Genomic DNA, 13,186 nt, shown 5'->3' on the forward strand with positions numbered 1-13,186 from the left:
CTCTGCTTTGGGTTTCTTCAGCTTAATATCTAGCTTGGTTTTCAAGTGCTGCATTTATGATATATGAATTTGTTTAAAAATGTGTTTTTATAATTATTATTTTCATTATTAATAATGTATTTATATTATATATATATATATATATATATATATATAGGAATTTGTTATTTATTTCATTATTATATATTTAAATATAAAAAATATTGTTTATTTTTATTTTAATTATTATTTGTTATATATGTATATATATAATTAGTTTAGAATATTACTTATTCTAACATTCTTTCCTTAAATAATTTATATTTGTATTTTTTAAATATATATATATATATATATATATTTAAAAATACAAATATAAATTATTCAAAATTATTCCGAGATTGCGATTTTCGCTTCCGAAGGGGTTTTGGGGCCTGTATCTAGGGCCCCTGGGGGCCCACGAGGCTGGGGGTGGTCTCTTTCGAAAGGTCTCGGTCCGTTCTCCACTCGACAAATATTTCGAGTGGCGTCGAAACGTTGATTTTTCGTCGAGATATTTGCGATTTTCTCCCGAGCTCGTGGCGCCAATATCGGTTTTCGGCCAATATCTCCGCGAATACAAAAATGACAAAACGCATATGGTTTGGGGGTGGTCTCTTTCGAAAGGTCTCGGTCCGTTGTCCACTCGATAAAAATTTGGCGTCGAAACGTTGATTTTTCGCTGAGATATTTGCGATTTTCTCCCGAGCTCGTGGCGCCATTTCAGAGCGCGGCCGACGGTTTTCGGCTAATATCTCCGCGAATACTCCACCAAAAATGACGAAACGCATATGGTTTTGTTCAGTTCGGCGAGACGGTTCATACGTTGCGTTTTCGCCGAGATATTTGTGTTTTTCGCTTCCGGAGGGGCTTTGGGGGCCTGTATCTCGGGCCCACGAGGCTGGGGGTGGTCTCTTTCGAAAGGTCGCCCCGTTCTCCACTCGATAAAAAACGTTGAGTTTTCATAACCGCGATCAAAACACAATATTTTTGTAGTGGTTTGACCTGCATCTTGTTTGTCTAGTCCTTCAGAGGTGATGAACATCCGCTCAGTCATTCAGGTGTGGAGCTCTGTTTTTACACATCACCTTTTCAGAAGCTTTAATCACTGACCTAGAATTAGCTCCCAGAGTCAAACACACTGAATCATAACTGTACATTCCCCAACATGATGAGCCATCGACCAACACCTACAGGAGTTACTCACTCAATATTCTTCATCACAAAGGAAACTAATGCATCAGGGAATGCATGTGAATGAGTGTGTGTGTGTGTGTGTGTGTGTGTGTGTGCACAGATGTTTCTGTATGTGGAAGCGTGAAACTGATTCCAGTGTGTGTGTCCACTTGTGTCCCAGCGGATGAGTGTCTGAGAAGAACGGATCCGGTTACTGGGAAAAACACCCACCATTCTCTTGTATTGTAATTTTGTGTCAGAGTTTAACTGGAACACTTTATTCAATTCATTTTTTATTGAGTCTCATCATGTTTGATACGTCTGGCTTATGTTATGATAGTATGAGAATAAACAGCTCAATTTTATTCAGAGGCCCAAAAAAGGCAATTTGTTGCATATGCTGATTGTACACGTCCAAAAAGTATGAAAACAGTGAGATCTGCATAACAATATAGCAGATTCGTAAAAAAATTATAATATATACTATATAGCTAGTATATATTATAGAATCTGCTATAATATATACTATATTATACGGATAAAAATGCATAAATATCTTTATAAAAATCACATGAAGACACGTGAAGCTCGAGCTGAAAGGGAACGTTTGTACAATTACACTACACTCTTAGAAGAAAAGGTTCTATATAGAACCTTAAAAGATTCTATCAGCGCTACGTATTTGGAACCCCTAAAAGGTTCTATACACTCTTAAAAAAGGATTCCTCTAGGTTCTATATAGAACCCTGGGGTTCCATACTTGGCCAATAGAACCTTTTACCAAAAAAAATGGTTCTATATAGAACCATTTTGGAGTTCCATATATGAAGCAGGGGATGGAACCATTTCTGGTTCTAAATAGAACCATTTCTTTTAAGAGTGTAGAAAACTTTTACTTGATAAACCAGTCTAAGTCTCGGAGACAGTGTGTTCAGGTTTATCAAAAATGTTGTGATTATTTTCGAGGCTTTAGATGTATTAATAAAAATAAAATGGATTTATAGACCAGTTCAGATAATGTTTGATAAAAGAATCACCATTGATAGTTTCAGACAAACTTCCACACACACACACACACACACACACTCCTGTTCCTGCAGCCAATCAGAGCAAACGCTCCTCTATATAAATCCTGCTGATCTGATACACACACTCCAGTCCTGCTGATCTGATACACACCGGTGAGTTGAGTTATGCTGATACACAAGCTCATGCATGTCTGAAAATAATCCAGATGCACGATATTAATGACGAGATGATCTGTGCTCTGCAATGATGCTGAAGATATGCAGTCAATAATATATATCAATAATATAACATCATTGTTTACAAGTGATTGCATTATTGCATGCTGTTTTTAATGAACCATGAGAGCACAGAACATTTTTAATGTACTTGTCATTCTGACGGATTTATTTAGTTTAATATTTCATTTTATTATTTAGATGTGTTGTACTACAGATCATGTTTACTGTTATTTTTTATTAATGCTACTGTTTATTTTATTTTATTATTTTTGACACGTTGCATTATGCTAGTTCCAGATTATTTGCTCTGGGAAGATTTTCATTTAATTTTATTTATTGGAATGTCTTATATGTTGTTTGTTTTAAACCCCTTGCTCTGGGGTTGGGGTTAAAATTTTATTTGATTTTATTTGGATATGTTGATCGTTTCAGATAATTTGCTCTGGGAAGATTTTTATTTTATTTTAATAAATTGGATTATGTTGGGATGACTTTTATTTATTTATTGATAAGTTGGATAATGTTGAGTGGAAACATTTTTAATGAGACATGTTTGAGTTTATGTCTGAGATCTCTAACTTTGGATTGCAGACGTCTGGCATCTTAAGACGTTGTTGAGCTGCCTTTATTACACACACACACACACACTTCTCCGTCTCCGCTGCAGGCCTGTTCTGTCTGACCTGGGCTGTACAGGAAATTTATTTTATAACTAATTTTCCCAGGAAATTTCTCCGTTGTGAACTTGTAAAACAAACCTTTCCTGCTTTTAATGACATGATCTGTGTTTCAGCGTCTGAAGGTCAAAAGAGAAATGTGTGTGTTCTGCAGTCTGAGATTAACTCTAGTTTTAGCAGCGCTCACAGTTTGTGTAAGTGTGCTTCATAACTACTACTACACTCTTAGAAGAAAAGGTTCTATATAGAACCTTAAAAGGTTCTATCAGCGCTACGTATTTGGAACCCCTAAAAGGTTCTATACACACTCTAAAAAATGCTGGGTTGTTTTAACCCAATTTTGGGTCAAATATGGACAAACCCGAAATGTTGGGTTAAAAATGTAATGTAAAAATTTAACCCAACGGCTGGGTTAGTCCATATTTGACCCAAAGTTGGGTTAAAACAACCCAGCATTTTTTAGAGTGCACTATTAAAAAAAGGGTTCCTCTGGGTTCTATATAGATACTTGGCCAGTAGAACCTTTTACCCAAAAAAAATGGTTCTATATAGAACCATTTTGGAGTTCCATATATGAAGCGGAGGATGGAACCATTTCTGGTTCTAAATAGAACCATTTCTTCTAAGAGTGTACCACACATATGTTAATGGTGTTGTGTCTCGACTGAACTCCGTGTGTGTTCGCTTGTCCTCCAGATAGCCCAGCACACACACTTCCCCCGCGCCCCACAGGACAAGACAGGTGCAGACACACACTTCCTCTGAGCTTTATTATATTAATCTTCACATTAATATCTCAGCAGTCCCGCAGTGTGATCTGATCTCAGGCCTGTGTTTGTGTTCCTGCAGGAGTTTTGTGTCTGAATGGTGGGACGTCCTTCACTCTGTCGGGACGGCACATCATCTGTCTCTGTCCTGACGGCTTCAGCGGCTCCAGCTGTGAGACAGGTGTGTGTGTGTGTGTGTGAGAGAGTGTGTACATGTTTTTCTATCCCGGTGGGGACTTAAAGGGATAATGTACTCCACCCAAAAAATTCTGTCATTATTTACTCACCCTCAAGTTGTTGCAAACCTCTATGAGTTTATTTCTTCTGCTGAACACAAAGGAAGATATTCTGAAGAACGATTGAACCAAACAAAAAAAGTATCCCTTTTAAAGTGAGAGTTCACTTTGAAATTAATTTTTGGTGTGTTTTATCTTACCTCAAGGACATCCAAGATGTAGGTGTCTTTGTTGCAGCAGTATTTTCAATTTTGATATTTTTAGGTCAAACCTTTCTTGTCTGTCAGTCATATAATGGAGGTCTATGGTCACCACCTCAAAGAGCATGCACAGAGAAGTCCAGATTAAACATGATTTAATGACTCGTAAATGTAAGTACACATTGATGGCCTAAGACACGAAATGAGTGGTTTGTATGAGAAAACCAACAGTATTTATATTGTTTTTACCTCTTGTAACCACAGCCACAAACGTGGTGACCATAGAGCTGCATTATATGACTGACAGACAAGAACGGTTTGACCTAAAAATATCAAAATTGAAAATACTACGGAAACAAAGACACCTACATCTTGGATGCCCTTGAGGTAAGATAAAACATCGCAAAAATTAATTTCAAAGTGAACTATCCCTTTAAACCTGAACGCACACAGACTCATTGGGACTCGTGTCACGCTTATAAATCATACAGAATTATTTTTATTTTAAAACGTAAAAATGCAGAATGTTTCATGTGATGGATAGGGTTAGTGTAAGAGGAGAGAATACAGTATGTACAGTATAATAACCATTACATCTGTGGAGAGTCCTCACAAAGATAGTAAACCAGATGTGTGTGTGTGTGTGTGTGTGTGTAATGATGTTTTCTGGTAGATGTGTCGATGTCCTGCTCTGACGGGGCCGGTCTCCACAGAGGTCCCGTGTCTGTCTCAGCGAGTGGGCGGGAATGTCTGGAACTGGGTCGACACAAACACTGCAGGCGAGTTGAGCTAAAACAGACCCGTTACTGTGACCCGGCGACTATAATCAACACTATATCAACATGCCTTGTCCTGAAGACTGGAATATTTAAGAAAACAAGTTTATGGCAATTCATAAGCAGATCTCACAAAAAAACACGCCAAGAACCGACATGTCCAGGGCCAAAAAAGAAATAATTGACATATTAAATGTAATTAAACTCAACCCATTAAAAAAAAAAAAAAATCGAGACAATAGTTGTTTTAAATACCTTTAATTTAGTAATAATATAATAATAAAAGTTAATTTATTATTTAATTTGATAAAGTTTTGAATATAGAAAATTAAGCCTTTTTGCATTTTGACTTTATTTTTATGTTTGACATTAAACACAATCAAACATATTTGCCCCATTATTAATCATGTTTCAAAGTAAACCAATTTGTACACAAAGAATATTTTATTTTAATTTTATTTTATTAGTTTTGCATAAAAAAGAAGCTTTTTTGGACAAGAAATATTGTTTTGCATTTTGACATTATTAAACACAATGAAACACATGTAACCCATTAATAACATTTATTTATTTACTTTTTTTAAAGTAAATCAATACTGTCATACAATTAATAATATATGTAATTGATAAAGATTTTTCTATTGTGATATTATTTTCACGATAATTAAACACAATTTACCACATTAACATTTAATTATATTTTACTGCCAGAAGTAGTACTTTTAAACAATCATTTTATACAATTATTAGCATGATAAATATAAATATGATTTTTTTTGTACATTACAGTACACTGAGAATTTCTTCACAGTGCAAAGCAATTCATTTTTTACTTTTTACACGCACGTGTTCTTGGTCATATTTGCAATATTCCCCTTTATTCTCAAGTCCAGACATGAAGATTTTCTGCAGAAATATTCACAAACACACCTTCACACACACACACACCTGCCCGAGCCTGTGCCGCTCATACATTCCAGTGTTGTTTGGAATATTCCTGCTCATGTAAATCTGCTAATTGTGTTCATTTCTCTTCATCATGTCAGTTTCATCCATCATAACTTTACTACATGTTCCAACACCCACAGCAACCCAGACTTCAGCCGCAAGCCGTGGTGTTTCGTGGAAAAGGAGTCCAGGATCATCCGAGAGGACTGCGATATTCCCCGATGCACACGAGATCTCAGTACTGTCCTTTACACTCTATTCATCTCTCAGAGATAAGCGTAATGCATGAAAATCTATTTAAAATCAGAAAGCTGTGCAAATATGAGTTCTCTTTTGCACTTTTAATAACTCTTTTTAACATCAAGCATGTCCCAGTCCCACTATTTATTACTCATCCGTCGACTCGTCCGTGTTTCTTTATCGCTTTAATGTGGCAATATATCCAGCTCACTAGAAGCTGCACTAATTTGCATGTGCAATATATAAATAATATAGAAAGACATAAATCAGTTATGTGATATATATATATATATATATATATATATATTTGACAAGCTAGTTAATAAAACCAACAAACATTTAAAGTCCCCCTGTGGTGTAAATCCAGCTGTTGATGTTGTTTATGTGTGTATGTGGTGTTTTTAATACGCTTTAAGACACACCATGTCTAAGTTCATAAGTCGACAGAATTGCTGAGTATTTCCTCCTAACCAACAGTCTTAAAAACATGGTGTGAAATCGTTGGTGTTTCTGACGTCACAAACGACCTTGTAACCAATCAGATCAACGTGTGATCGTCAACTGAGCTGAACGAGTGGGTGGAGGCGGGGCTCATTTGCATATTCATTGAACCGCGTATACTAAATGAGGCAAGGGTGTCGAATTACATTCAAGATATTTTAAGGCATGAGATTTCTTTTTTCAAGAAATGTTTTCGTGTCATTTTGGTGACCAAAGATTGCCTACAGGGAGACTTTAACTAAGAAGACTGACAGACTAAAGCTATTTTTCCTCTTTTTTCATGTGAATAATATCTGATATCTGAAATACTTCAGGATCTGTATTTGTTGCACAGTATGACAGGCATATTGAACAGTTTGGTGCATCTGATCTCTGCAGGTCCTGATATTACTGAAGACATGACAGATGCGCAGTCAGGTGAGATTGAGATCGCTGTGTGGATGTGTAGTACACTGTTAAACAATTATTGTTGATTTAACTTAAAAAGGTAACCTGGTTGCCTTAAAATGTTCAAAAAGTTCAGTGAAATAAAAAAAAATAGTTAATACAATCAGGAGATTGGTTTAATCAACAGAAACTCAAAATATTATGTTATCTGCGCCACATAAATTATCTAAGTTGATTTCACAAAAGTAAAAAAATCAATAATAAATTACAGTGTACACTGTAAAAAAATATATGAGTAATAAGTTATGACAACATATACTTTTACATTGATTCAAATTAAGTTAATACAATACATTTTCAACTTTTTTTGTTATACAAGATTCAACCTATTTTTTAAAGTCAGTAAAATGTAACTTAAGTTGAAATAGGTTTTTGACTGAAATAACTTAAGTCAATTTTTTTCCAGTGTATCTCTTTGAGCGTCTCTCATGTGTCCAGGCTGGAGGTGTGGCCAGAGGGAGGAGCGGAGCATGAAGGTTGTGGGCGGGGCTTTGAGCGCGGTGGAGCTCCACCCCTGGATGGCGGCCGTGTTCAGCATGAGGTCTCGGGGAAGAGCGTTCACCTGTGGTGGGAGTCTCATCTCTCCCTGCTGGATCCTCACAGCCGCTCACTGCTTCCCTAATGGGTCAGTACCATAGACTGTAAAGAAATATATGGATGTAGTGTGCGTGACGTCACCTGTAGTGTTTCTGAAGAGCATTTTTAAAAGCTCAAAGTGGGCGGAGCCGGCCGTCGCCATCTTGGCAGCACGTCACTCCCGGATAACTGAAAATATGCAGCAAGGCGGATTAGCTGAGGTGACGTGATGCTACCAGACAGCACACAAACGGCTAGTAGTGACATCAGCGGCAATCCACCTGTCACTCAAGTGGCCACGCCCTTAATTATGCAACACTTTAAGACTCAATATAATTGAAACGGATGAGTTATAAAAAAAATTGAAGAGCAAAATTAGCTATATAGACCAAAAACACTTTTTGCACCAGGCTGTAAACATGTTGTTTTGCTGCTGTAAAGTTGGGCATTTTAACATGATGGTCAAAAAAGAGTGAGGATGGATGGATGAGTGGTTGGATGGATGGATGGATGGATGGATGGATGGATGGATGAGTGGTTGGTTGGATGGATGGTTGGATGGTTGGATGGATGGTTGGATGGATGGATGAGTGGTTGGATGGATGATGGGTGGATGGATGGTTGGATGGATGGATGAGTGGATGGATGGATGAGTGGATGGATGGATGGATGGATGGATGGATGATGGTTGGATGGATGATGGGTGGATGGATGGATGGATGGTTGGATGGATGGATGAGTGGTTGGATGGATGATGGGTGGATGGATGGATGAGTGGATGGATGGATGGATGGATGAGTGGTTGGATGGATGATGGGTGGATGGATGGATGGATGGATGGATGAGTGGATGGATGGATGGATGGATGGATGGATGAGTGGTTGGATGGATGATGGGTGGATGGATGGATGGATGGTTGGATGGATGGATGAGTGGTTGGATGGATGATGGGTGGATGGATGGATGAGTGGATGGATGGATGGATGGATGAGTGGTTGGATGGATGATGGGTGGATGGATGGTTGGATGGATGGATGAGTGGATGGATGGATGAGTGGATGGATGGATGGTTGGATGGATGGATGATGGTTGGATGGATGGATGGATGAGTGGTTGGATGGATGATGGGTGGATGGATGGATGGTTGGATGGATGGATGAGTGGTTGGATGGATGATGGGTGGATGGATGGATGAGTGGATGGATGGATGGATGGGTGGTTGGATGGTTGGATGGATGGATGGATGGATGGATGGATGGATGGATGGATAGGTGGATGGTTGGTTGGTTGGTTGGATGGATGGATGGATGGATGGATGGATGGATGGATGAGTGGTTGGATGGATGGTTGGATGGATGGTTGGATGGATGAGTGGATGAGTGGTTGGATGGATGATGGGTGGATGGATGGATGGATGGATGGATGGATGGATGGATGGATGGATGGTTGGATGGATGGATGGATGATGGTTGGATGGATGGATGGATGGATGGATGATGGTTGGATGGATGGATGGATGAGTGGTTGGATGGATGATGGTTGGATGGATGGATGGATGAGTGGTTGGATGGATGATGGGTGGATGGATGGATGGTTGGATGGATGGATGAGTGGTTGGATGGATGATGGGTGGATGGATGGATGAGTGGATGGATGGATGGATGGGTGGTTGGATGGTTGGATGGATGGATGGATGGATGGATGGATGGATGGATGGATGGATAAATGGATGGATGGATGGATGGATAGGTGGATGGTTGGTTGGTTGGTTGGTTGGATGGATGGATGGATGGATGATGGTTGGATGGATGGATGGATGAGTGGTTGGATGGATGATGGTTGGATGGATGGATGGATGGATGGTTGGATGGATGGATGGATGGATGGATGATGGTTGGATGGATGGATGGATGGATGGATGGATGAGTGGTTGGATGGATGGATAAATGGATGGATGGATGGGTGGTTGGATGGATGGATGGATGGATGAGTGGTTGGATGGATGATGGGTGGATGGATGGATGGATGAGTGGTTGGATGGATGGATAAATGGATGGATGGATGGATGAGTGGATGGATGGATGGGTGGTTGGATGGATGGATAAATGGATGGATGGATGGATGGATAGGTGGATGGTTGGTTGGATGGATGAATGGATGGATTGGTGGATAGATGAATGGGTGGTTGGTTGGATGGATGGATGGATTGGTGGTTGGTTGGATGGATGGATAAATGGATGGTTCATTCCCATTGGTCTCTTCTTCATGTCTTCAGAGCTCAGACTGATCTCCATAAACTGTCAGTAGTTCTGGGTAAGAACGCCATAAACGAGACGGACATTGGGAGAGAGCAGGAGTTCAACGTCTCTGACCTCTTCATCCATGAACACTTCGACAACACTGACGGAAACTACGACAACGACATCGGTAATCCTGACCGAGAACTAACTCACATCCAAATATGCTAACAACACAACTACATTCACTGCGGATAAAAGTTCTTCGTTAAATGAATAATTGTTTTAAAAAATTAACCGTCGACCTTCTAAGACGACCATCTGGAATTACTACACTAGTCTAGGGTTGAGTTTATAACTAGTGTTTCTATACCTATAACGTCAGGTTAAGCTAGTAAACAAACATCCACAATACAAAACTAAACACCTGCTGTTTTTCAGCGAGGTCAGATTAGCTTTATATGTTTAGTTGGTTCAGACTGTAAAATGCATTATATATTGATTCGTGTGTTGGTCCAGCGTTGTTGAAGATTCGCAGTCCTAGCGGTCGCTGTGCGAAAGAGTCCCGCTCAGTGAAGACGGTCTGCATCCCCGGACCACATCATTCACTCCGTCGCGGGACGTCCTGTGAGGTCACTGGATACGGCAAAGAGCGAGAAGGTACAGCAGAGTGTGTGTTGAGCAGTGTTAACGCATTACAAGTAACTTAAGTTACGTAATCGGATTACTTTTTCAAGTAACTAGTAAAGTAATGCATTACTTTTTCAATTTGCAACAAATTATCTTTTTAACGCTAGTTACTGTTTCACATTTAGAGAGAGAAATAAAGTGAGGAGGCGTTGTGTGTGTGTGTGTGTGTGTGTGTGTGTGTGTTGAGCAGGGTCGTGGTATTACTCTCGGTATCTCAGAGAAGCGGCGGTGAAGCTGCTGTCTCAGGATCTGTGCTCCAGTAAAGCGTACTACAGCGACGCCATCACAGACAACATGTTGTGTGCCGGGAGTCCAGACTGGACAGCGGACGCCTGTAAGGTCAGATTATTTACAATATTTATTATAAAAATGTGCCACTACTTTCTTTACTGCTTCATTACTTTCTGTTGAAGAGGTTCAGGTTTTGTTTTACGAGTTACGCTACTGTTCAGAAGTTTGTTTCATGTTTTTGAAGGAAGTCTCTTCTCCTCACCAAGCCTGCATTTATTTGATTCAAAATACAGCAGTAATATTGTGAATTATTTTTACAATTTAAAATGTGTCTTGAGCATCAGATCCTCATATTAGAGTGATTTCTGATGGATCATGTGACACAGAAGACTGGAGTAATGATGCTGAAAATTCAGCTTTGATCACAGGAATAAATTACAGTTTAAGCCTCAGGTGCTCTTCGGTCATTTCTGACCGAAAAAATTTCTGTGTTGAAATTTTAAAAATCACACTTTTATACACTTACACACCAATACATTTTGATTAATGAATGGGAAATTGACAAAAACACAAAAATGCAAAAAAAATTATTTATTTTTTCTACATTTTTTTAATAAAAAATAATTTTTGAGATTGTTTCAACTATATATTCAAATCCACCAAAAAAAAAGTGGTTAATTCACATGCTTCTCCATAGAGAGCTGTACATGCCATCTAGTGGTTACACCATGATTCTACGCTTTTTCTCTATACTGTAACCAGATGGTGCTAATTTTCTTAAAAAATGTTTTCTGAAGGCCTAGACTCTATATTAAACTAAAATACTGCATTAATAATTTTTTGAAAAAAAAAAAAAAAAAAAAATATATATATATATATATATATATATATAGAAAAGAATATATATTTTTCCATGGCAAAAATAGACCATAAATATTGGATAAATATTAATAAATTCAATCAAATTGTCTCAAAATACTAAATTACAAAGAATAAATATTATAGAAAAAAAAATAAATTGCATTGGTTTTACTGGGATGGAGGAAATTTAATTTTTAGGTGTCCGGTCACTTTTGACCGGGAAGATAACAAGTGTGACTCCGAAACGAAGAGCACCTGAGGGTTAAAACATATTCACATAGAAAACAGATATTTTGATTTGTAAAAATATTTCACAATTTTACTGTATTTTTTATCAAATAAATGCAGCCTTGATGAGCAGAATACGTAAAAACATTAAAAAAAAAAATCTTCCGAATCTGCGACTTTTAAACAGTAGTGTATATTGGCAGAAGTGAAAAGATTGCACATGTTTATGTGTGTGTGTGTGTGTGTTCAGGGAGACTCCGGCGGGCCGCTGGTGTGTCGTGTCCGAGACCGTGCGTTCCTGTTCGGTGTGGTGAGCTGGGGAGAGGGATGTTCCCGACCGTTTCGTCCTGGTGTTTATACTAAAGTGAGCAACTACCATCATTGGATCCTGGAGAAAACCGGCCTCTCGTCACTCACAGCTCACACACACCTGAGAACATGAGTTTACCTGCGCTCACACACACACCTGAAACAGAACAAACATGTTCATGTACATTCTTATATTCTGTTCTATTGCCAAGATATGACAGCAGATCTTTGTAAACATATTATTTTGCATTGTTCATGAAATGTACAGTGGCATTTGTACAGTGTTTTCATTTCTATTGTTGTGTAACTATGTAATATTAATTATACTCAGTGTTGGGTAAGTTACTCTAAGAAAGTAATTCATTACTAGTTACTAATTACCTCTTCAACAGTGTAATTAGATTGCTGTATTAATTACTCTCTCTAAAAAGTATTTAATTACTTTTAATTACTAATTACTTTCAAAATCCCAAATCAATCTCAACCAGCTGAATAATACAAGGTTAGAAATTAATCTGTTTTAATTCTTTCAAATAAATACTATAAAATCGCATGAATTATCCTTAAACTGACCAAGGTGGAGAAGGTTACATTATAAAAACATACTTTTTAACATCAGACAGTATATTTTGATGTTAAACCCACTATTGTTTTATGTCTGATCTCATGACATTTCACACTTTTTTCATCCATATTTTACAATAATTCATACGAATTTATGAATTAATATTTAGACACCTCATAAAATGCATACGAATCGCTGTGAGATCGGATTGATCTATACACAGTATTTACCTCAATTACATCAGAAGTAACTGTAA

The 13,186-nt window shown here is 38.0% G+C and overlaps 1 protein-coding gene across 3 annotated transcripts in view; it reads left to right on the forward strand.

The window, feature by feature from the left end:
- Positions 1-1,920: 1,920 nt before the first annotated feature.
- The window catches only part of plaub (plasminogen activator, urokinase b), an 11,585-nt gene continuing 319 nt past the window's right edge, over positions 1,921-13,186 (forward strand). The window contains exons 1-12 of one of the 3 annotated variants that reach the window (XM_039650347.2): positions 1,926-2,375; positions 3,235-3,312; positions 3,815-3,860; positions 3,968-4,066; positions 4,995-5,100; positions 6,186-6,283; positions 7,165-7,203; positions 7,672-7,858; positions 10,085-10,236; positions 10,566-10,706; positions 10,927-11,075; positions 12,307-13,186. The exon at positions 12,307-13,186 is cut by the window's right edge and continues 319 nt beyond it. In XM_039650347.2, the coding sequence (XP_039506281.2) occupies positions 3,256-3,312; positions 3,815-3,860; positions 3,968-4,066; positions 4,995-5,100; positions 6,186-6,283; positions 7,165-7,203; positions 7,672-7,858; positions 10,085-10,236; positions 10,566-10,706; positions 10,927-11,075; positions 12,307-12,498 (1,266 nt within the window). In that variant the 5' untranslated portion in view covers positions 1,926-2,375; positions 3,235-3,255 and the 3' untranslated portion in view covers positions 12,499-13,186. Of the gene's footprint in view, positions 3,313-3,814; positions 3,861-3,967; positions 4,067-4,994; positions 5,101-5,977; positions 6,103-6,185; positions 6,284-7,164; positions 7,204-7,671; positions 7,859-10,084; positions 10,237-10,565; positions 10,707-10,926; positions 11,076-12,306 lie in introns of those variants that run through there. The other 2 variants (XM_089122410.1, XM_089122411.1) reach the window with 2 other exon arrangements.

This window comes from Pimephales promelas, chromosome 17, assembly GCF_988280905.1.
Source record: "Pimephales promelas chromosome 17, fPimPro1.hap1.1, whole genome shotgun sequence".
Classification (NCBI taxonomy): Eukaryota; Metazoa; Chordata; class Actinopteri; order Cypriniformes; family Leuciscidae; genus Pimephales; species Pimephales promelas.